Source organism: Micrasema longulum, unplaced genomic scaffold (genome assembly GCF_059751315.1).
Source record: "Micrasema longulum isolate JH-2025_06_02 unplaced genomic scaffold, ASM5975131v1 h1tg000170l, whole genome shotgun sequence".
NCBI classification, from domain to species: Eukaryota; Metazoa; Arthropoda; class Insecta; order Trichoptera; family Brachycentridae; genus Micrasema; species Micrasema longulum.
This window is the reverse complement of record NW_028277375.1, coordinates 230,677-257,052: the sequence shown is the minus strand read 5'-3', so window position 1 is coordinate 257,052 and position 26,376 is coordinate 230,677. Positions and strand designations below refer to the sequence as shown.

Here is a 26,376-nt window from a genome sequence, read left to right as displayed (position 1 = left end):
TTAAAAAAGCAAATGGTTTATTACTTCTGTAGGGGAGAAGTGAGGAGAGCGCGGCGCAGTATCATACCCCCCCTCCCCCCTCCTCGTTTCACCCCTGCAGAAGTAAGCAACCATTTGCTTTTTTTGATATTTTATTTGTTTAAATTTTATTCGTTCTAAAAAAATATTTTGATGCGCCAATATGTCTTCTTGCTCATACTGATCATCGTGGATTCGGATGTGACATGGTTTAATGAACAACCTGTATATATTATGTTAGTTTGTAATTAACCCTGAAGAAATCATGCTAGTTTTGCCGAAACTAGTTATACAAAAAATAAATTGGTGTAAAAAAAATCTTTTAATTTTAATTTATCAAATAAACTAGTTTCATTTATATAATCATTTTCTTATTTTGGGAAAGGGGTAATTTTGTGGCGATACTAAATTTTAGTACCTCCAGTATATCATACTGTCCTTTAAATAAACTATAATGGTTTTGAATTTTTTATTGTTTATAGTAAGAAGTACATAATACGATAACTTTGAAATACGATGAATAGTACGTTTTACATACATTTTCAGAACATTTTTTCCCTATCACACACTTAATATTGGCTGTTTTACATTCTCTGGGTAATAACGCACTACCGCTTATAGAAGATCTACGGTTTGCAGAAAAACTATGGGTCGTACTCAGAATGAGAGTTGCCAAGTCGTTATCAATCTTCATTTTTTCTATTTTTTTTATTTATTGAAAAAAAATGTTGACAGAATAAAGTATAAAATTACAAATGGTTTATATATACAAAAATAATAATAACGTTTCTACCTCTCTAATAGAGTAAAAACTCATTTTTAGAGAGGGAGTTCGTTTTACATTTTTTTAAAAAGTACATGTATTATATTTTATTTACATTTCATTTTTACTATCTAAAACAGATTATTTAAAATAATATATTATATTCTAAAAGATACACAATTTTATACTGTATGAAGTTCAGGATGGGGGTGGGTCTCGGGTGTTTTTAAAATTTAAATTATAATGTTTTAGTATTTGATTTAATTAAGATTTCTGGAAGATCATTAAAGTTTTTTTCCCCAAGATATGAATTGTAATTTAAAGCTGCAGTTGTATTGCATCTGTGTAAAGTTAAATTATTTGTAAATCTAGAGTTTCGAGAATTTTGTAAATTAGTGGGTTTTTTTTTATTTGAAAGTTTGTACAATAGATACTTTTTCAAAGATGTCATCAATTGAGGGTATATCTAGTTCTTTAAAAATTAAATTTGAAGGGTAAGTTCTAGGCTTTTAAAATATAATTTTAGCGACGGTTTTTGGGACAGTCAAAAGTGGACATAAAATTTGTCTTGTAAGCTCCTCTGCAGCCTATGATTCCATACTGCACTGTATTGTAATGACTATAGGCATATCCACAAGTTGAAAAAAAAACCTTAAAACCATATATTTGTTAATTAAATTATTATTTTTTTCAAATGACTCAGTATATTTGGGGTAGGCAAATAAAATCAAATGATGTGTATCACATCATTGACTAAACTGCAATCCTTATTAAAATGCATTAGAAAATAATGCTCAATAAAAGCATACTTTGAAGCTAATGTAATACAAAAACGTAGTGAATATTTTTTATAGTTTTGTGTGTGTTGTGGCTGTGGCTAATGTACAATTCTGCTTTTGAAAAACTTTTCAAATTTTTATATTTTACCTCCCAGTTACAGATTTGTGTAGCATATTTGTAATGATTATAGAACATTGAAACATGGTACTGTATAAACAGAACAGTGTATTTTATAGATAAATCTATCGATTCAGTATCACCGCAAAGTGATCTTTGCGGATGTACAATTTTTTGCAAGATAATCCTTAAAAGTTATGGCATTGAAGAAACAAAACTGCGATTAGCGAGTTTTTGCATTTTTGCTTAGGACTGCCAATATGGTAGATGTGTATCGCAAAATATTAAGTTTACACATATTGATAGTTAACATTTATGGTAATAGGATGCAAATTTATGTTAGGTTGGGAGGAAATAGTATTAAGTAAATCATATGTTCCCAAAAAAGGAACTAAACTATCGTAGTCTATGTTTAATGGTATATAAAAAGAACCTTTAGAGTGTAGGGCAAATATTGGAACTCCAATAGGAGGCGGGTGATTTGATGAATCATTTTCACTGGCCATATCGATGGAATTGTCTTTTGATTTTAATAACTCTCGATCAGTTCTATTATCCTGCGTACCATCTCTAAAATTGTGATGTTCCGCTTGATTTTTTAAGCATGAACATTTGAATTTAAGGGGGAACCCATTGGACACATTATTATTTTTCGGTTGATAATTATTATATCTAGCGTGATTTTCATTCGTTCTTTTCTGGGTGAATCTATTGTTCTCTGGTAAATATTCTCTTCCGGGTGACGAGTCCCTCGGGCTAATAGATTCATTAATATTTCCTTCACTGGGACTAGATGAACTATAATCTCTCACCTGCGATTGTGAAAATCTATGTTTTATTGTATTTTTAAACTTATATAAATTACGGTTATCCTCGGTCATGCTCAAACAATTATCATTCGGTAATAATGACTTTGTTTTTCTAAATTCTCGGAGAAAAGATTCAGGGCACGACTTCATGTGGGTATGAGCAGAAGGTATTGGAGAGAAAACGTAATTTTTGTCAACGTCTTGAGATGTTGTGATAGGTGATAGGTTTTGGTTTTGACACTTTGGATCATTTGCCATCTGCTTTTCTGAATTTCCCCAATTTTCCGAGGATATCTGAGAATGTTCCATGTTTATATACGAATTATCATGAATAGCCAACATTTCTGAATACTTCCCATATTTCATTTTAGCAGTATTCAGTTGATAATCCAGCTCTTTAGTAGTTGACTGTTCGATTTGTCCGTAAGAATTAAAATCAAGTGAGCGATCACAGGATTCTTCGGTGTTGCAACAGCGTCTCGAAGAAAAGTAACCTTGAAAAAAAAGATTAATCAAAATTTGTAAATGATTGATACTCATTCAAATGTAAACAGTAATTTTAAATTGATCCGAAAACACGACAGTGTGATCAATGCATTCAATTTCTAAACAACTCTTCAACAAATTTCAACTTAGTGTTGTGACTAACACTAAATACAAACTTAAAACCGAGAACCGTTACCTTTCGAAATATTTTCAGACTGATGTTGAAGATGATTGATAAGTTGGCTGTAGTAAGCGTGCGAAGAGGACAAAAACCTTGAGCATTCAGATATACACTCCCTATATCCTATGTTGAAGTAAGACATAAGCTCAATCTTTTGTGCTTCCATACCTACAAACATAAAAAAAAATAAAAAAGATTGACATATTTTTATCACACATCCACAAATTTAAAGGTAGTAGAGAATATTATTTTTTTGCTTAATTAAAAACCTTGAACTTGAGTAACAGAATTTCGTCATTTTGTACCCAAAGAATGTGAATATTTGCATAAAAATAAACAAGATAAATCAATTTTCCTAGCTGATGTAGCAAAATTCTTGTATAATATTATGTATATATAATATTATGATTGTTATAACTTGTTAATAATTTTAACTTCATCATGCCTATAAGGCACTGCATTGCTACACCAAATATATCAGTCTTACGCTTCAGATCCAAGTCAAGGGACACTGAAATATTATTGTTTTAACACCATATTTTAAACTAATATTTTCATGTCGACCTTGCCAGGAATCGAACCCGGAACCACGAGCGTGGTAGGCGAATGTGACAATTACAAGATTGCGGCTGACCAATCTCCACTCAATTTACTTTTATTACAATTTCTATCTAAATTTGGCTATGGAAAACACGAATAAAATATCATTATTATCATTAATTAATCCTGTATTCACTCATATGAGAAATAATTAGTCACTTTATTTTCATTATCTTGTAAGTAGAACTTACATAATAGTGTTGATTTAAATAATCTCAAATTATTTGAAATATTGTTGGCAAATAAATAGTGAACAATGTTTTGAGTTTGGCCAAATTTTTGTGAACGAGAACCGAATTCAACCCCCTAGGGAGTTGTTTCTGATACCATATTACAACATAGATGGAGAACATTTTAGAGAAGGGAATATAGAAATCTAGGCATCTACAGGGCTTATGACCGGTCATTGCCGGTTTAAGTGGCCACTTTACACACTACATTCACCAATTTGCCTATATTTGAACATCAATATTCCTTCAATTCTTCCATTAGTTGATGTTTGTGATCGATAAAGGTTTCAGTTCTTTAATTTCCTCTAAAAAAGCATCTTTAAAATGTTCTCCATCTCTGTTGTAACATGTTAACAAATAAAAAATATTTGTCGCAGGAATCAGCCTCCCGATATGCAATCTCTCAGGCAAAAGTATATTCATTCATTCATTTTTTTCCCATTATAAACTAAGATTAATAATAAAAATCACGAGTCCTTACTGGAGTTACCCGTGCCGATTTTTAAAAAAATTACATGTGCGAATAAACAAATAAGACTTAATATACAGAGACAATTTACAAAATGTTCAGAAAGGTTTAAACACTACGTATTTAAGTTTATATTAAATGTATGTACACCTATATTTTTTATATTATAAAACGCACAATAAAACAACAAAATTTATTGTACAAATAATTACTTAAATAACATTACTTGTTTTTTATTTAGAAGAAAATTCCATAAGTTTTTTTTATGAATGACATTGGTGGACAAAAAATAAGTGTAGTCTAGTTCTCCTAAGAATGTTCGGATTTTGATAAAAAATTGTTTATTACTGCGCATAACTCCAATATAACTATACATTTGAGACGGACCAATTACTACGCAAGACGGTTAGTGGTATTGGTTAGACTGCAAGTCTCTTTCCTTCCATTTCCAATTGTCGCAACGTGACTTGCCGAAACTAGTCGGTTGTGACAAAAAAAGTGGTTCATAAAACAAAGTAATTTTATTTATACCTTTAAAATATAACAATGAACTACAAAGTTAGTGCTACAAATTTCCAAAATATAATATCTGTACCTCAAAGGCAGACATGCAAATCCAGAATTTGGTGAAATGACATTTCGATTTTCGTGATCATGTCCATTGATTTTGAAGAAAGGTAAGCCTTGTAATGAAAGAACCAATGTATTAAGATACTAAAAATGTAAATTAATGTTCTAAATTATTAGAAATTACTTAGAGAAAGTAGATTCTTTAGGCTTGTTTTGAACATTTGATGTTTGGATTTGCATACGTCTGCCTCTGAGGTACAGATATAATTCCTTATGGTATATTTCAAGGGTGGATATTTACGCACTGGTTTTCCGGCATTTTTGATGCAAATGCTCTATGTACCGTGATGCCATCTCGATGATTTCCGTCTTCTCAATACGACCGCGGCCCTTCTTGAGAAATTCAGGTGGAATCAGGCGAGACAGGTCAGCCAGACAGTTGTTCATGCGGTCACGGCGCCGCTTCTCAATAATCCGATGTGATGTAGGATCTTGCTGCAAATCAAGCTATCATTTAGTAACATGTCATTTTAGATCACGTTTTTTTAACTCATAAAAATAGGCTAACACAGCGATCTGGATTCGGTTACCGGTCCGGTCATGTAAAATAAAAAGATTTTTTTTATCGCTGATGAATCAGCATTATATTGAAAAAAAACTGCCACGTTTTAAATCATGTTTAATTTCACGTGTTCATATTTATTTGTCATTTAATGATCAGTGTGACCAGATATGAAGCAGAAATTAAACGCATGCAACAAATAAACATCCCCATTTTAATCACCCCCTAGGGTAGAGAATATTCAGAATATCAGCGCAGATGTGAAAATCTTTTTTTTTTCCTCCTAACTGCACTTCATTTATACAACCGTTAGACCAAAATCATCCTCAAAATGTACTTACAACATACGCCAATTGTTCCAAACTCCTTTCGACGGATTGGAAAATGATAAAGAAAAAATCTTATTTAGGCATTTTAGATTGTATTCGAACCGTTAAACCTGAGGATTTTAAAGAGCTTGCCCCCTACCTAATACCCTGATACTTTACAGATGTGGGCTATGAGAGGGAGATTAGCAAAATATAAGCTCTCGCCATCCACACAGTGGCCAGGATCTTTATAGACCTGCTGGGCTTGGAAGGCGATAGCTATTTACGGGGACCCGTCACAATAGATCTTCACAGGTCGCAATGATGTCAGGAGCTAGCATAGCACTAACCCCCACCTCTAAGAATAAGAATAATAGATAAAAAAAGACCTCTTTGTGTTTCCGAATATCAAACAAAAAATGCGTGGAAAGCGATTTTTATCATCTAAAAAAGCTGTTAAAGCCTTCCATAATTATGTTTTGGGCTAACTACGCAAAATCGCGGAACATACATACATGGGGGTGATTCGGATACCCCTCAATATGAGGCACCTTCATTTTCCCTTTGGACGTCACTTCTCCGTCCACCCTGTATAAATAAACTTGTAATGTACTTACTCGGGTATGTTTCGAAATCATCATATGACTGTCAGAATCACTATTTTCCCTCAAGATGTTGTTACTACTCTCAAACCTGTAACAAAATTATTCAGTGAAATGCCGATTTTTTATTTAATTTTTTGTACTTAAATTTATATAAGTAATATACACGATGTTTCAGGGCCAGACTGCGAAACCTCAAAGGAAAATTCTTCATGGTAAACTTTTTTTAAATATAAAGATTTTTTTTCAAAAACAATTTTTTTCTCTATTTGAAAATGGAGAAAATATTTCATTTCTTGGACTAGCATCCTTATCATAGTGCTCTACACTTACCTTACGAAAAAAATTGGGATAAAAAACGTATTTAACAAAAAACAATAAGCACTGGACGCTGACAAGGGAAGCGACTGGGTAGGAGAGGGATGGGGGTCTGTGGAATGCTTGGAGTAATAACACGCCATTTACTCTGAGGAGAAAGGATGCTAGTTTGAGAAATAAAGGATTTACTCCATTTTAAAAATTAAAAAAAAAACGTGACAAAAGATTTTTTGGAAAAAAAATATCAGGATTTTTAAACAAGTTTACCATGAGGAATGTTCCTCTGAAGTTTCGCGGTCTGGCCCTGAAACACCGTGTATAAATAATGTTTAAGGCAAAAATATTAACAAAAAAAGTCATCTAAAGACTCTCCAAGCTTTTTGGGGTTATTTACAAAAACTATTTTTTTTATTTATTATTTTACTATCAGCGAAACTAGAGAAAAAAGGAAAGATACATGATGAAAATTTTAGACTGAAAAAAATATATATCAGAAGTAAATAACAAATGTGTACATATAAATATTTTTTTAAAAATTAATATTTTGCCATTGTTGCTTTTAATAGTGTTAACACAATAATGTTTTTTTATGCATGTATTATTAGAAAAAAATATTCACGTTTTTTATCTAGAAATATTGTTATAACCAGATGTATATACTCTAAGGTTATATATCTATAACAAATCACAATTAAACAATCAACTAACTTTCACTTAGCAATATATCGATTTCATATAATAGAAAAAATATTTCATCTTTTTTTAGATATTTTAAAAGTATTTTCTTATTTTACAGAATTTTATTTTATTGTATATTTTATTGTACAGTTTTTTCTGTTATTTTTACGAAATGCATTTTCTAATATTTTTACCCCTTCAATCAGAGAATGTGAGTTGGCATGAAATTCAAGTAGGATTTATTATTATTTATTAGGTATATTAAGTTAATATTAAATAATAGTAAAAGGATAACAAAATTATTGTTACAATCAATAAAATCTTACAATTTTATCGTCGATTTCATTTTTGAAATTTATTTTTTAATGCTGCAGTTTTTTAAATTAAAATGACGTCTTGTCTTGTGAAAAACAAGACCTCTCTTTAGCGAGTGTTTGTTAAAACTGATTTTTAATTACTCGGATCGTTTGACGGTGGAGGGGTAGGTGGCTACCTATTGTTTATGGAGTTTCCCCTGAATTTTAATTGTATTTCGAGATCTTACTGTTAACCCCTCTAAACTTATAATTTTATTTTATTTTATTTTAATTTTTTATTATTTGGGATTTTTACGGCTATTAGATAAAATATAAGTAAAAATATATTAACAATACTAGGGCTTATCAAAAAAATCCACTGTTAATCTAATAATACATAATATATAAGAAAAATGTTTACATGATTGTATGTGTGTAACGTTTGAATTCATGTGTGTGTATGTGAATGTGTGTTTATGTGTGTGTGTGAATGAAAGGGTTAGGGTGGGTGCGTGTGTAAGTATATAAAAATATATAATTTAAAACGTGTATTTATATTGAACATAGTGTATAGGAGAGAGCTTGGTAAAAGGTATGATTATAAAAAAATAGTTTAAACCTACTTTCAAAACCTTTTTAAAAATATTTTAGCTAAGTAATGTTATAATGGTATTTTTCAAAACCATGGTAAATTTCAAAACCTTAGTCTGAAAAAAAACATTTTATTTTAAAATTTAATTGATACACATTCAATGAATAATTTGCAACGAGTCCCATACAATACGGTAGGAAACCACAAAATGCATTAAATATGATGTAATGTCAACAATAAAACAAGGTACGGATGATAATACGCGTACGTTGGTACAAAATGAACATGCAAATACATATTTTATGCACCTACATAATATGTTAATCAGAATAACATATAAGTTTGATATAAATTATTCGAATTCTAAAATTCGAATAAAAAAAGTAAGGGGATTTATAATTATGTCTAAAGATCTTCTTTATATATAACTGATTTTTATGTAGGGAAAGAGAGGAACGGAGAGGAGGAAGCGGGTAACGACCTCTGACTTTTTGATAAATGTAATATTTTTTGTAAATATATCTATGTGGTTAAATTTCCTGTTATAAGTATCCATAATACGGTTAATCGTAGTGGTTTTTGTAAAATTTGTTCTGCATTTAGGTATATGGAAAAGTTGTGTATAACGCGTTTGTCTCTGTGGTACCTTAAGATGAATGCGGGTAACTAATTCATGTTTTATCAGAAACTAGCTGAACCCGGCCACGCTTCGATGAGGCTTTGACTGATATGAATTATTAGGGGAGTAAATAAAAATAGTCTAGCAACTATGCATTTACCGAGAAAACAGATTGCTAAATTGAATTTCTTTATTTGCGTTGCTGTGCCTATGCCGTAGAATATGAGGAAAGAAACTTGTAACTTTGGCTAAAATCGATAAAATGGAAGCACTGTATAGAATAATTATTGTCATTCAGTACTTATTAACTATGACAAATAATGAGTTTATTTAATACGCTTAGAATGTTCTATTTCCGTTGAAACTTCCGAATCAAAAGTATATAGAAATGCTCTTCTTGAACACAGGGCCCTTGGCCTCATAGTTTTTTTTAAATATCGTTCCAAGGGAATTAATTCAGGTGCGAAGGAGTTAATGGTTTGGATAAGGGAGAGAAAAAAACGCGAAAAGGGGAGAAGTTTATATTTAGAGACAATTACAGTTTCTATTTAACATTTTTTTCTGAAATAATACAGCGATAACAATGTTTATTTTTAAATAACATTTTTAAGAACGCTTTTATTTATTTATTTTATTCACTATTTATTTATGCAACATTTATTGAGACAAATCCCAAATTCATTGAACCAAAGTCATGTGTTGAGTTGGGACGAATGCATAACAACATTGTTTTGAGTATATCCAAATGCTTCCAGACTAGCTGGATTTCCTCCCTAGGGAGTTATTCATATCTAAATGTGTTGCAACAGAGAAGGAAAACAATTGGAAAGTTGTTTTCAGGCAATGCCTAGTAGGTGAATTGGTTCAGCCGGATGAATCTCACCCACAGGAATTTGTGAGAATGTTTGGCCTAGTACATGTATTTATATATGATAAAAAGCCTGCAGTATAAAGAAGATTTAAGTACTCATTGGCTGGTTTATTTAAAAACTGGATTCCAAAGATTTTATTTAATATCTCTGTTAATATAATTTTATGAGGTGATCTAATTTTAATTTATGGATCAACATAATTATTCTTTGAATTTGGTGTTTCTGTTTCACGCGAATAATGCAAAAAGTATTTTTATTTGTATGATTCCTTTCAGTACTAGCTTTCGTCTGTTTATTTGGGACGAATCGCTATTCCAGTAATTTAATCTCCGCAAACTAAAACTGGAAGAGAGAATAATCAAATGAAAGTTTAAGGCGAAAAGTTTAACATTTGAATTGAAAAGTTCGAAAGACATATGTTCCATAAGGCCAAAAGGACAGATTCATTTAAGACCCGAAGAGCAGATTAAATGATGCACGAAGGAACGATTTTATTAGCATGTAACAGTCGGAACAGCTGACATTTAAATTAAATTACAGACTCTTCGCTATTAAATTTTAATCGCGTACTTACAACTTACTAATCGAACTTCTTGCGTAGATATTTAATATATGTCTGCAAATCAACAATGTTTAAAGTATACATACTTAAAACATCGTTGAATTAACTACCTTGTAAAAGAAGAAGTATAGAAAATTGGAAAATTATTTTCAGGCGTTGCCTCGTAGGTGAATTGGTTCAGCCGGATGAATCTCACCCACATGATAAGGTTTAGATTTTTTACTTCACAAAAGTCAACAGATGGAAGAGCTGAGGAAACGTGAATGTTCAAACATAGGCAGAATGGTGAATGTTACACGAGCGTAAGGTGGCCACTTAAACTAGCCAATGACAGGTCATAATCCCTGTAAATGCCTAGACTTCCGTTTCCCCCTCTCAAAAATGCTTTCCCTCTCTGTTGCAACAAATTTAAACTTGCAAAGCACTTTAACAACATACATATCACCATATACAAAAACATCAGTATAAAATACATGGCATATCAATATATAAAAGAACATGCAATGAAAAAACATTCAAAGTATTTGAAAAAATCAAATTGAAATAAACTAAGTCAAATGTTTGAAAAACCATCAAGGAGTTTCTCACTCAAATCCCTTCCCCTGAGGAAGATCCAACCCTGAAACTCTTTTTTTAAATTAGGTTTTGGCTCTCACATAATACGATATAAGTTAAACATTTAAAAAAAAGATAAACGATTTCTTTTATATTATATGAACTAAACGCAGCTTCCTAAATGTTATCAAATATTTGTAAATAACCAATTTTCCATCGACTTTTCTATGTCTACCGGTTTCGAGACGTACCCATCTCTTCGTCAGGTCACCAATTGAACCAACATGCAAAACCCACTATACACCTACACCATAGTTGTTGCGCAAAAAGATAAAACCACCACGACATGCATTTTAATAAGCAACCGTTACATGCACTGATTAGGTAGGTTATGAACATATTTTATGTTGAAGGAGAAATGGTTGAAAAAAGAGGATGAAGGGAGGGGCTTGAGTTTAATAAGTATAGGGTGACCATTACAGTGTAACATTTGGCATTTCTATAGCTCTTAAAATCTTCAATCTGTTAAGTTGGAAAAAAGTTAGGAGCGTAAATGTTTTATTCATTGACCCACCAGGGCTGCTGTTATGTTTTTGTGTATAAAAAAGTTTTTATTTGAATGTTTACAAACAACATTAGTTTTTTATGGATCCCAATCAGATTCTTTTCTTCAATTCTTTACAATTTCTACCCATATTAATTAAATTTTATTTATTATATTTTATTATATTTTAACTGTACTTTTTGATTTTACTAAAATAATATTACCTGTACCTCAGTCACAAATAACTATCGACGTGCTAATAAGCGACGTAATAACAAATTCTCACCATAGTTTTTTATCGTATTCGCGATCACAATGCAACATCTGTGAACACCTAATATTTAATGTCAAAATATTTACGTTTCGCAAAGTATAATCCTGTTGCGCAATCACATATTTGAATTTTACCTGTGTAAATATGGAAAATATTACTAAACTATTACTTTTATTTATCATTTATTATGCTATTTATTGCATTTAGCCGGCGGTTGGCAAGCTAGACATTTTTAGCTAGGCTATTTTAGAGGCACAACATTATTTTTTGGTATGTGTATTTTTTGTACATACACAAATCTGGATTTCTCCCGAGGGGAAGTAGGTATATATTTTGTTATCAATATTCCTACAGAGATGAGGTAGAATTTTTTTCAAATTCAGGATTATCGATATTCGAGCGTTTACAGGGCTTATGACCTGTCATTGGCTGGGTTGAGTGGCCACTTTACGTACAACATTCCCCATTCCGCTTATTAGCGAATATCGACAATGGTATCATTTTTGATTCTTGTATATATCTTATTAAATGAGAAAGCTTTCACTTTTAATTAAAAATACTTAACTTCAATATCAATACATAGATGGTGCTCCAACACGCTAGTGAAAACTTTCTCATTTAATAAGATATATACAAGAATCAAAAATGATACCATTGTCGATATTCGCTAATAAGCGGAATGGGGAATGTTGTACGTAAAGTGGCCACTCAACCCAGCCAATGACAGGTCATAAGCCCTGTAAACGCTCGAATATCGATAATCCTGAATTTGAAAAAAATTCTACCTCATCTCTGTAGGAATATTGATAACAAAATATTTTAGAGGGTTCAGGGTGCGTCTATGTCTATATAGGTCGATGGTTTTATTTAAGAACACCGAACCCGTTTTTTTTTGCAAACAAAGAAGGCATTGATCGAGTCTTTCTTTGAAAAAGTTGGCTTAGACCGAAAAAACTTTTTAAACGTAGTTATTTATATTTTATGGTCCTGATTTCTCTAAATGTAATTAGTTCAACAAAACAGTTTTTATGGCTTTACGGAATTCGTATTTACATAATCACACGCCTTTTACAAACTTTTGATTTATAAATAACTGAACAAATGAACTCAAAATAAAATCAACTCTTTTTACAACAATAAATTATAATGCAGGTACATTATACAATGGTAGGTAACAAAATATAATATACTAAAATAAAATATGTAAAAATAGCTATTAAGGCATATTTATTTTAAACTTTCTACCAATGGGAAGTTTTGAAATTTTTATTTTTATTTACTTAAAACTAGCAATGAGTAATGAACTGAATTTAACCCACTAGAGAACTTGTTAAGATCGCTATATATTTTAACATAAATCGAGAAACCCTCTGATAATGATTTCCATGTATATTGCTAGTTTAAGTGATCACTTTATGCAATGAATAACATTCTGCTCGTGATTTAATGCGTTTATTTTTGTAATTTTACCGTGTTCGGGCGGATGAAGAATACAGTCAAAGTGTAACATAAAACCAGAACCCTGGACGAGTGTTTTTTTTTCTGCATTGCGGGGATCCAAAAGTCCACCATACGCCCGCAGATGTTTTGGAAACTCTGTCACCCAAAGGAAAGTTGGCAAAAATATACCTGAGGAATACAAATCCTATGCAGATTAATGAGGGGAGAGGAGGATGTATGGACAGAAGCCAACCCTTCGTCTTCACCCTCCGGATCCCCCTCAATGCCTCTGTATTTTTATTCAACAATAAAATAACAAACAACTGAGGTTTCCATACAGTAATATTTCATATTTCCTGGACTGGCGCCAGAAGCCTAATACTGATCGCTGCAAGGGGTATGATGATGATGAAAGAGCTGAAACCTTTATTGATGTGGAATCAACATCTAAAAAGCATCCACCACATATCCGAATCCGTTTTAAATACTAAATGTCTATCTTCGGATTCACTCATACAAGCAGGCATTTTTTTTTCATTACTAATGATTATATTTCTTCTTTTTTTAACCAAATTCAGTAAGAAAAAGCGCGAACAAATATTAACATTTCACTGCCCTAATTCTTGTGTGTTAAATAGACCATTTTGCAAATTTTACGAAATACATTTTATTTGTTTTTTAAGTCAAATAAGTAAAATCAGTAAGTGGAGATTGGCACTCAAAAAATGCTGAAAATACTATTTACTAGCGGAAAAAATAATGATTCTTTAGCTACATGGACGCGTTATAAGATATAACATATTGGAATTCATAACTCAATTTTCTAAAAATGGTCTATTGAACATACAAGAACCAGGGCAGCGATTTGCCACTTTCAATGTCCCTTTCACTGTCGCTCTAAACCCCTCCTCATCGTCTACAAGGTAGGGGCAAAGGGAAGTATAAATAAAATAAATAAATAAATCCATCACCCAATTTAAACCCTTTAATATCGACATTGATAGGAAATGTTATTATCTAAGGACGCCCCCGGGTGACTTCCATAAATCCTTCCCTGAAATGTTCTCCATCTCTGTTGTAGTATGTTTATTAATAATAACTATGTTTTGTCTTACAGATTGCTTTTACACGTGGACAATGATCGAGTCCTGGGACAAAACAATAATATATACAACTCTATGTATAGTTTTAATGCCTCCCCGAATATTGTGCGAAAAAGACGTCGCGTCGGAATGATTATGCGTAAATAAACTGTGTGTAAAGGTGAATGGGTCATTCTCATTGTGGTTTAACATTCCTAAAGAAGTCAAACAGGGATCACCATGGGTGTTCAACATGTACATCGATAACTGTACGAAAGAACTGAAAGATTTAAGAATGAGAGAAAAAATGAGTGATATAACTGTAAACTATCTTCTGTATGCTGATGATGCCGTGCTTCTTGCTAGCAGCAAAGAAGACCCGCAATACTTGGTCTCAAAAGTCTACGATATATGTAAGAAAAGCTATTTGCTTATGAATGTTGATAAATCGAAAGTGATGGTTTTTGAAAGGAATGAAAATATAACTAAATGTGAGATAGTGTGAACGGAGATATTCTGAATCAGGTAGAAGAATTTGTGTATCTGAGAAGTATGTTTACTAAGGATGGAAAAACCGAGAAAGATATTGAAAGGAGGGTGAGAGCCGGGAACAGGGTGAACGGTGCACTGAAATCTACTTTGGCAAACAAATGTTTATCGCAGGAGGTTAAACTAGCAGTTCACAATGGAGTTCTAGTGCCAATTCTAATGTATAAAATAAAAGATATAAAATAACATATTCTAATGTATAAAAGCGAAGTATGGAATTGGAAAAATGATGATGAAAGTAGGTTAAATGCTGTCGTAATGTGTGGTAAAATGATGTATGATAGGTGCACAAATGTCAAGATCTGTGAACTGTGTAAGGCTGAGACCTGCATTATCGACAGAATCAAGAAAGGAGTGCTGCGTTGGTTTGGACATGAAGAGCGAATAAACATCGAAAGAACGGCTAAAAGGATCTACGATGCGAATGTTGATAGATGCAGAAAACGAGGAAGACCGAGAAAGGCATGACACGATCAAGTCCATCAAGTACTTGATGATGGACTTGTCAAGAGTAGGAATAATCAGCGTGCGTGCATGAGAAGATGCATGAATGTAGAGGAAGCGAGGTCTGTATGCAAAGATAGAGTGATATGGCGTTCTATCCTCTCTGCCTACCCCTACGGTGAAACGGCATGATGGTTTGTTTGTTTGTAAAATCGACAACATCGAGGTCTCGTAAATCCGTTTTTAACACCTCAAAACTGAACCAATTTGGATTTTTTTAATAAAAAAAGGATTAGTTAGAAATTTATTGTGACACCATTTTTTGCTTTCTTCAAATATAGTCGGCATATTTGTATACCGTTACGTCCTTAGAGTAAATGTTTTAGGTGGTCCTAGCTCCTGTAAAAGGAAATTTATAAAATAAACAAAAAACGACAGAGGCACGCCAATGCACATAGGACACATACATAATACATATATATATATATATATATATATATATAAAGGTCACATTTAAAAAATAATAATAACGGTGACCAATAGTCAAACTTTCATGAACTATAAATACTTATATTCAAATTTATTATATTTTTTGCATTGGTGACTAGTACTCAGTACAATCAGTGGGTCATTCCCGCAACGAGTAATTTTACCGCAAAATTTGGTGTTTGTTGTTATTGTGCTGTAATGTTCATCCAAAACATGGTATGTACTTTACTTTAAACCGGTTATTTGATATTTAGGTACGTGCCATGGAGGGTCTATTTTGTGTTTTTTTTATTTTCTTATTCTCTAACTGGGTAAACTTTTTCATTGATGCGACTATCGAGGTCTACTAAAATAACTATTCTTAACATTTATTGACCCGAGTAAAAAAATTTAAAAAATTCCAAAATCAAAAAATCCTACGCTTGCGTAAATTCTGTCGTGGTAAAAATAATAATAAAATTAAAATAAAATTTAGTCATCTCATCCAAACCGATAAACATTTTAACTCTTTAATTTCACAGAATAACACAATTCGAAAAATTAAAGAAATATGGATGTTCAAATATTGGCAGAATAGTAAATGTTATATAGTGTGTAAAGCGGATACCTAAACTACCAAATTACAGGTCATATGCCCTGTAAATACCTAGATTTCCCTGTAAAAAGAGAAATATATAATATTATCTGCATATTACAGTGTATAAGACCTATAGAACCTAGATTAGAAATAAATAATAGTGTTTAGTGTATTATTGCATGATTAATTTTGATAGGTATTGAATTAAATATTATCTTCATCATTCCTTTTCCGCACCTAATGGTGCATGAGACACTGAATTGGTACACCAATCGCAGTATATCTTGATCATTTTTGTTACAAGAAGGTAAGATGATCAGTCTTACCTTTTAGGTAGGGTAGACCGGGGACAATTGTACCATTTTATCTTTAACGTTGTATTCTGGGGTAATTTTGAATACTATTGCGGTAGTACTAATATTTTCATATACTTGTTTTATTAGACTAGAAGTTGGCATAACTTTTAAATGTATTTAATCAATGTTAACAGAGATATTTGACCTTTTAGCCGATCAAGTTGATTGGTATAAACGTCCCCTACCCGGGGTTAATTGTACCAGAGATTTTATGAATGAAAATACAATGTTTGAGCTAGAAAAATGTATTCTTTTAAATGGTAATAAAATAACAGAGCAGCTTTTAATTGACCAAAATCAAAACACAGCGACCTTTTCAAAGAAAATCAACATAAAATAAATAATAAAACGTAAAACAAGTCGTCTTTCTTATTAAACAACAAAATCTGAGTTAAGGACTACAAAACATTATTCCGTTAGTTTAGTTAACTACATTTTTGTTGTTTTAATGTAAATTATTTTTTTTATTAAATTTTTTGTTTAAAATTAAATTTTACAATCAGTAAAAAAACAATAAAGAATATCAATCTTGCAGAATTGTAACCCGTTGAAACTACAGCTCCATTTTCACAATTTTCTGGTTTCTTTTTGTATCTGAAAAGAGTAACATGGCACAAGCCAAACATATCAGCTGCTGCGCGTATCGATTTTCCAGTTAAGATTTCTTCATACGCTTGTTCATAAAGCTAGGTGTCTTTCGACGCTTTGTCAGTTGTTTTGGTTCTGGTACGCGGAATCTGATAAAAAAATAATTATCGATTGAGAAAATGACTATATTTATACATACTGTTAAATAGGGCGTTTTCTGGGAACGATTAAAAAAATTCCGCTAGGAGTCGCACACAAAAACAGAATCCAAAACTAAACACCCGAGATATATTTAAATGTATTCTGTTCTATTTATAGAATAACAAAAAAAAAACCAAAGCGAATCCCCAAAATTATTTGCAAAAGCTCCATTAAACTTGTAAGTTAAATGTATTATATTTTGTATATAAATCGATGAGTTGACAAAGTTTTAATATTATATTCTCTCCGCCTAGCGAGAAAATTCGTTTGCGAAAACGGCCAATTAAAAACGGTTTCTTTAGAATCCTTATTAAATTACGATAGAAAAAACTGGAAATCTCAAGGAGTCAATTGTACAATTTGCACCACGGGGATAGTTGTACCGTCACAACCGTCCCCAAAAAATCACTGCAATTGTCCCCTTAATGTAATTTTGTTTAAATTGCTAAAATTCTCATGAATCTCAACTCGATGCTACATAAATATAATTAGAATATAGAGCCAACAACAGTAAGAAACGTTTAATCTGACATTGAGTTGAAAAATATGTCTCGAATTTGAGTTCTGATCAATAATATAAAGTGGCAATAACTTACTTTGAGTGCGTAAAAATTTCTCCTCTCTGTCACAGACGTTCACTTCATGCTACGCTTTCGTATGACTGGCAGTTTCTCGAGACGTGTTCTAGCATTTTTCTGACCCGGGTGTGCAGGATATGCAGGATGGGGTTACAGAGATATTTGCAATGGTACTTCCGTCCCCTGTTACAACCGTCCCCGGTCTACCCTACCAGAATCGATCCCGAGACCTAAAATAATTACTGATCTGCATTCATTTTAAATTTGCATTTACTTTATTTTGTTAATTTACTTTCTTAAATGTTAATTTTTTTAACTTAATTTCTTTTCGGTTAATACTGTTATACTTAAATCAATGCAAATGCAAATTTATGGTGTTTGTTTCAGAAGTATGTATTAGAAAAATGATCCATGCAATAATTTTATTTTGTTAACTCTTACTTCTACTTTAATTCGCAGTTCTTAATTTTAATTTCATCATATATCTTATTAATGTTGCCAATATTATGTAAAAATGCTATTTAATAAGAATGGTTTTTTTGCTGTCTTGAAACCCGAAAGTCCTGAATATAAATATAATGAAGCATACCTAAAATTTTATATATTACGAAACACTATTAATGAGAAATAATATTACACATTATACTCGTAAGTTAAGTTTTGTATCAAAAAAGTATTGATTTCTCTGTTCGAACAATAAAAAGTATTCTAATACGATACTCGTATATTAATTATGATTTAAGAAATTTTAAAAAAATACGTGCAACAGAAAAAAATACGTACTTCATTTTTATACCCTTCCCCCGCTCATCGATACCTATTATGCCTGTTAAAGATCCGTTTTTTTTGCATTTGCATGTTTTTTAAAGAATTTTTAGAATTCGGTGATTATTTAAATCTGGGGAGTTTTGGCAAATATCTGGGGAGATTTATTTTTTCGGCATCCCAACACTGACCAGCGCACAAACGAGTTTTAACTAGAGATGAAAATAATCGAATAAATTAACTAATCGAATGATTAGTAATTTAATGAATAAAATAGTCAAATGAATCATTCGTTGACTTATGGTCACTAAAAAACATGGGGGGTGGGGATGCCCACCGAATTCGGGGAAAAAATCATTTCATTCATTCAATTACTAATTCATTCTACTGAATTACTGCATTCGGCATCCGGACTTTCATTAAAATGATTTAACTTATCGAATGCATTCGAAAGAATCATTCCTAGTTTTAACTGCATCTCGTAGAGCAACAGGGAATTCAAAAGAATCAAAAACAAGTAGAAAATAACATTTTAATAACGAAGTTAAATAAGCATAAAACGATAAGAAACCCCCTCCACCCCGCTTTTTATCGGCTACGCTCGATGCGGTAGCGGCTCTAGTGTCATAATCGGGGAGAAATTACGAAATACATTTGTATGAAGAAAAGCCAGACCGCGCATCCTGTTCCAGGTTCGTAGATTTTCACGGTTAATATTATCAATATGTATCGTCTTTTTTAGGTTATCCCAGCTATGTTGAATTCCAAAAATGATGACAGGGGAGCGCGGGGTAATGAGAGCGGGCGGGTAATCGGAGCGATGGCGATTGTACGAAACCTATGCACATTCGGGTGGCTTTAAGCACTCGGCCGTTTCTGTCAACCATCGGAAATGTTCGCCTCATCTGCATGAGCTGGTAGGTCCCTACGTTGGTCACGGGATACGGCTGTTAGTTTTTCGGTCCGAGTTTATAAATAAACTGCCAATAGCCAGCGTCAAGGTAAGGATGAAGATGCATTCTATTGTATTATGTTTATGCTTATTGTATACCTAGATTCGTCTTATTTCAAGTGTCATTCGTCAAATTGAGATTGAAAGTCGAAAAAGATATTTTTGTTTTTACTTTTAATGATGGTAGTCAGCGGGTAATGGGAGTTGTGGTACCGATGCAGAAGTTGCGGAAAGTGGGTCCATAAATAAGGGTCTGGCAACAATAGTCCAGATTCTTTTTTTTATTTTTTTATTTTTTTATTTAAATTTTATTGATAAACCCTTACGGGTTACATACATTTAACAAAATGTTTTCACTTTTAAAATTCACATTCTACTGTTAATAATAATATTTTTAACATCTTTTGTAAAGGTTGCCTGAGTCTTTTGTTTAGTTTTGTCTGGTAGTTTATTGTATAATTTCAGTCCATGGTTTATAAGTCTCGATTGTCCTTTTCTCGTTTTAAAAGATTGTATATGATATTTTTCTGATATTCTCGTATTGTGATCATGTTTACTACAATTTTTTTCAAGTTTTAATTCTTCGTCTACAATTACATCAGTGGCTAATTTATGAATAAATTTTAAAGATTCTATTTTAAAGAGTTCAGTTACGTTTAATTGTTTAGTTTGTTCAAAAAGTTCTTTAGTTGCTGTTAGATAGGGAAGGTCATATACTAACTTATTTATTATACTTATATTTTATTTTGCTGTCTTTGTAGTCTGTTTATGTCATTTTGATATCCTGTTCCCCATAGTAGTTGCATATAACATATTTTAGTTTTAACGTATGCTTCATACATTAATTTTTTTTCCTTTATTGGAACAAAGTTTTTGATTTTAAAAAATAGACTCGATAAAGTTGCCACTTTGTTAATTAAATTGTTGATATGAATTGTCCATGTCAATTGTCTGTCTATTGTTAGTCCTAAGTATTTAACATGTTCAATTTCAGTTAGTCGTTCATTATTTATGTAAGCATCTACTTTGTGACATTTTTTTCTAGATTCAAAATGGATAATATTGCTTTTTTTTTCATTAAGTGTAAGTAAGTTTGTGTTTGTGTTTTTTGTTTGGGTCCTTTTAAAGGGTCTAGTTTTGTTTTCGTTTAACAATTCCTTAAATAATTTAGTAATTTTCCTTTAATAATAATTATTCCTTTAATAAAAGCAATTTTCGATATTTATTTCTTTGTTTTGTTTAAATATTTTGAATATTAAAATCTTTATTTTTTCAACATGTTTATGTATATTTTTCCTTTAATATTATTTGTATGTTTTTTTTTATACTTTTTTATTGGACATTATGTCCGTTATAAGTTATAACTAATAAAATAAAAAGTTGATTTTTTTATTTGTGTTACAAATAGTTCTTTGTATTAACAACTAAATATGTTTAACTATATTTTTGTGAGAAGTCAAAATTATGGCTCCCATTTGCTATATGAGCGTTAGATGGGCTCTCATTACTCATTACCCGCATGTGTGGGGTAATGGGAGCGATTGACATTAAAAAAAAAATCTTTATTGTACCTTAATGCATGGCTGTAGTTGATTTAAACTATGATGAAAAGATATAATAAAGCAGATTTAAGTTACCAATCAAAAATGACAACTTAGTAAACAAATGTGGTTTTTATCAACATTTTTCCTTAGTAGGCTCCAATTCCCCCGCGCTCCCCTACATATTGAAGGTTTTAATTTATTCTCCACACAAACGTGATCCAGCCTACTAACTGCATGTTATTGTGTACGGTGACCAGTGACAGATCACCGGTCATGTGTCATGTGGCCATACGTCACGAGTCACGTGGTGAGGAAACGTGATGGCGCGCGTGGCGCCGCACCGCACCTCACCCCCCGCCTAACCTCACCTGACCACCCTCTACCAACAACGCCATCACTGCACGAGTCTCGTTCTCGTTCTCGTCATCTCGTCTCACCAGCAAAGAGCATTCCGACTTCCGACGTAAAATGTAGAGGTGTGCGCAATGGTATTTAATTAAAACATTTGCACATGCTCAAATTCGCAAAATTAAAACAATTTCTGGTTTTATGTTCAATTCCTGACATGGTCGACATGATTTTAAACGGCGTTTTTCCTCTGCTATAGTTATCAACTGTCCCTGGGCCCCGATTACAATGAGAAGTTAACAGAGTTATCCTCGACTGTCTATAAACAGAAACCGATATTTGGGTATGAAAATGAATATATTTTCATGAACATTTAAAGTATCTTCGTCGGTAATCTATATAAGAACATGCATAAAAGAAAAAAATGTATGCATATTCTGCTTTTCATACAGAAAACTTAAGTATACTTTGTAGATAAATTGAAGATAAATGTTAACTTTTCATTGTAATCGGGGCCCTGGGCCCCAAATACAATAGGAAGTGAACAGAGTTATCTTCCACTGTCTATAACGAAAAATCGATCGTTTTGTACGAAAATGAGTATATTTGAATGAACATTTAAAGTATCTTCGTCGGTAACCTATAATAAATTGAACATGTTTAAAAGAAAAAAATATATGCATATTCTGATTTTCTTACAGAAAACTTAATTTGTTAGCTTTCCATTGTAATCGGGGCCCGGGAGGGGACATCTTGCCTGTATGCAACATATGACAAATATAAGCTATGATTACATGTAATAAGCCGTATAAATGTCCAGAATTTCATATCCCCTTTCCAAAAATGTTCATTATCTCTGTTGTAATATCTGTCAACAACAAAAATATTGTAACTAACTAGTACACCACGAGACCGACTATTCTCTAATCAATTTTCTTTTGAAGGATTTTTATTTAAGGGCAGCCGCTGAATAAATTTTAAAGTAACACAACATAATATAATATTATTTAAGTCTTTAAAAAAAGAATTAACCCCTCAGAGTAATAACGCGCTATCCTTTATAGAGCCGCCCATACGGACAAAAACTATGCCTAGGACCATTTTTAGGATTAACAATCGCGAAGTTAGCTACAGTTTGCAGCAAAACAATGGGCCTTAGGTACTCAGGTTGAGAATTATTTCAACCACAGCGACGAAACCATCCGTTACATGTCTGTTGTCAAACCAAAAATTTGCAACGCTTTTGTTCTATTCAATAGAGCGAAATAACATTTCTCTAAGAGGACAGCGCGTTATTACTCTGCGAATAACCCGCTAGGAGGCCTGTCAGCAGGTGGGAAAGAGAGGACGTGGAAGGAAACTATAAAAAATACACCACAACAAACAGATCAATCGAAAAAATATATTTTTGTATTTCTTTCTCGCAACTGACGGAAATCAAACCCGCGACACCAGCTACACAGTTAGCCGTCTACTCCCTACGTCCCTAATTTTAGCGCGCCGTGAGGATTTAGAATTTAGACGATATGTGTGTAACGGGCCATTCTCTGCCGGAAATCACGCGCTGTAGTTCAATCACAAGTAACTATCGACGTGCTTAAAAACATGCTAAGCATTTGAGCGATCACAAATCTCGAGTCAACGCTCGAGTCAGTTCGTTTTTTATTATCCTCGTTAATAAATACAGTTCACTGGCAAAAAATCGGCGTTTACTCTATTAAATAATACAATATATTGCATTTGCAAAAAAATAAGGAGTATCTAATACAAAAAAGTGAAAATTTAATTACAAAGGCGACTGCTTTTCTTGACATTTGGCTTGCCAACTACCGGCTAAATGCAATGAATAGCGTGATAAATGATAAATAAATAAATAAAAATAGCAGTTTTGGAATATTTTCCATATTCACACTGGTGAAAATCAAACATGTGATTGCGCAGCAGGATTATACGTCGCGAAACGTAAATATTTTGACATTTCATATTAGGTGTTCATGGATGTTCCATTTGATCGCGAATACGATGTTTATCGTTGTTTAACCACGGTGAGAATTTGTTATCAAGTCGCTTATTAGCACTTCGATAGTTATTTGTGATTGAGCTACAGATTTTTCTTACTTAAATGCCCATACTATTTAATCAGCTGGAAAAAGCAAAAAAACACGTCGATTTTTTGTAGGCGAGTGCTATTTATTATAATATTATCCGGATCCAACCAACGACCCGCAACGGGTGCTCATCCATCCCAGTTCCCAGTCACGTTTTCGTTTTAAGGACACCACGGCCACGGCAATTTGTTTTGTTGACTTTTGTTGGTTTTAAAACAATAAAAAAGTATATTATAACGAGGAATAAAATAATTCTAGCCCATAAATAAATTCCAACGCGCTTTTGACATACTTCTCGCATTTTACATTGGGGTGGGATGGACTGTGTCCAATCAGGCGGACGGGAGAACCCGCGGAACTCAGCATCCTGAGGAACAAGATCGCGCCGGGAGTCCAGCGGTCCAGCGCGGGTCCAGCGCGGGTCCAGGGCTCGAAGGGCGGAAGTGGGAGACAGTATAAAGTATTGCCGGTAACCTGTTAGATAGTGAATAGGTACGCAGTACCTATCGCACTGAGTTCATCACCGTACCAGTTATACCACACATTAGAAACAAGTTCGCAAGTAACACCCGCTTATTGTACTCAAATAAACAAGCTAACACAATTCGCGAAATACTAAACATAGAACTTAGTCTCGAGTCCCAGGTCTCAGCTATCAGCAAAAGAGAGGTAAGAATAAATCAGTATCCAGTTCATTGCCGCCGCTAATGTCCTCGTCCAGAATCACTAAATTAGTTCATTTTAATACTTATATCACAATAATCTTAAATGATTTTATAATAGGCATTTAAGTGATGAAATGTCGTTTTAGTAGGTACACCACAAACGCGACGAGCAGCATCCGTAGGCTACCGGGCTGCAGACGTGCGGACGCAGCGCACTTTCAGATATCGCATACACCTAGGGATCATCAAAAACACACACTGAGTTATTATTACACTTTAAACATTCACTAAATTACAAATATACGTAGTTACTATGTAACTATGGATAATGTAATAGCACGCTCGAGTACACGTGACGCGTGACGGCGTGACACGTGAGGAGCTTCTAAATATCGAGGGGTTACTGCCAAAAGTTAGTAAGTCCATAAAACATGTTATGGAGTTATCGCAATTTTAAAGTTTGACGTTCTCTCTAAAATCAGACTCAATGATAAAAAGTATTTTTTCAAATAACCCGAAGTATGACTTATTACCAAAACACATTGAAATAACCAACTATTGTAATAAATGACACGAAATCCATATATTATTTTTCAAATCAAGGTTGTACTTACCAACTTTTTACAGTTGAGATTGAATACAATTTACATAGTTACAGTGCTTTTTGTAGGGAGGAAGTAATACAACGTTTATTGAGTCACTTTGAGGTAAAAGTGTTTGGGAAGTAGAATTTCAAAAACAATTGTATTTACTTAAAGAAAACAGACGCACATTATGAAGAAATAAAACAAAAATGATTAAAAGGGAAAGTTACTCTAATTTTACGAAGTTAAAGAGAATCTTGTAAAGAAAAACTCCCTCAGAGACGTGAAAAATGTCAATGTCCAAAGTAATATTGTTCAACATAGAGATAGCCCTTCCAACAGGCACCATTGACAGGTTGGTCCTGTATATTGGAATGTGAAACAGTCTATGCTGACGCTGTCTAAGGTAACTATCCGGAACATCAAAGCCAATGCTCCACATAATTTCAGGGTTGTCAATAATACCACGTAACAATCGAAAGAAGTGTGTAGTTAAATACACATTCCTTCTGGTCTTCAAACTGCTGTAACCAAGCATACCCTGGAGGAACTCAGTGGGATATTTTAATTTTGCACATCTCAGGCATTTTTTTGTATGACCGATGAGTATTCCCCTTTATATGTGGAATGCCGACCTCTCCCCACCTCTGAGGCGTTATGCCCCACCGGTGAGGCGTACGCCCCACCTTGGGAAACACTGCTCTAGATAGACTTGTATATCACTATGTTCTTCCAAAAAAGCTGCATATTTTTTTAAAATGTCATTTTCCATAATAGGCTTTGAAAATAGTGCAGGCCTCTAAAACAATAATAATTTGATATATATAATTTAATATAATTAGTACTTCACACAATATTTTAGTTACTTTAAAAGTTAGGTTATGACTACTATCGTCGGAAATTTCAACTGTTTTTTTTTTTTCGACGAAAATACACACTTCGGAATATATTTTTTATCCATTTTAGTAACAATAATTCACCTTTAATAACTGTAAAACAAACACCAACGCTTTAACTTGCTTTGACAGTTGACTAACAATGGCGGCAAAATCTATAGAAAATGGACAAAATACACTACATTATGGTCTTTGGTAGACTATGAAAAGATTGTAAGAGCAGTTACAAACTTTTAGCTGCCCATTTTTTTACTTAAAATGCAATCAATTGAACACAAAGAAATTGGTTAGTAATATTACAATGTTTTGGTTGTAATAATACGTTTAATTTGGTTCATTCATTGTCTGGATTAATACTGTAGGCACCTTAGTGTTTTTTTGGCTGTAATTATACATTTAATTTGA

General features: G+C 32.6%; 1 protein-coding gene across 2 annotated transcripts; it reads right to left on the bottom strand.

Annotated features, from left to right (window-relative positions):
• Positions 1-473: 473 nt before the first annotated feature.
• cwo (transcription factor cwo) lies at positions 474-25,337 on the bottom strand. 2 transcript variants are annotated; one of them, XM_088242838.1, is made up of 6 exons: positions 24,119-25,337; positions 18,128-18,339; positions 6,511-6,586; positions 5,329-5,518; positions 3,170-3,322; positions 474-2,981 (listed from the first exon to the last, which is right to left on the bottom strand). In XM_088242838.1, the coding sequence occupies exons 3-6, from the start codon at positions 6,532-6,534 to the stop codon at positions 1,969-1,971; spliced, it is 1,380 nt and encodes a 459-aa protein (XP_088098964.1). In that variant the 5' UTR covers positions 6,535-6,586; positions 18,128-18,339; positions 24,119-25,337; the 3' UTR covers positions 474-1,968. The 2 variants fall into 2 exon arrangements, with proteins under 2 accessions (XP_088098964.1, XP_088098963.1); XM_088242837.1 differs by lacking the exon at positions 18,128-18,339.
• Positions 25,338-26,376: the final 1,039 nt, after the last annotated feature.

What these genes read in the sequence shown, in the direction of transcription:
- cwo (XM_088242837.1), bottom strand. Translation starts at nt 24,192, where the DNA reads ATGCTGAGTTCCGCGGGTTCTCCCGTCCGCCTGATTGGACACAGTCCA. An exon ending in TGATTTCGAAACATACCCGA is followed by an intron (nt 5,519 to 6,510) that starts GTAAGTACATTA and finishes CTTGATTTGCAG; the next exon opens with CAAGATCCTACATCACATCG. An exon ending in GTCTGAAAATATTTCGAAAG is followed by an intron (nt 2,982 to 3,169) that starts GTAACGGTTCTC and finishes TTTTTTTTCAAG; the next exon opens with GTTACTTTTCTTCGAGACGC.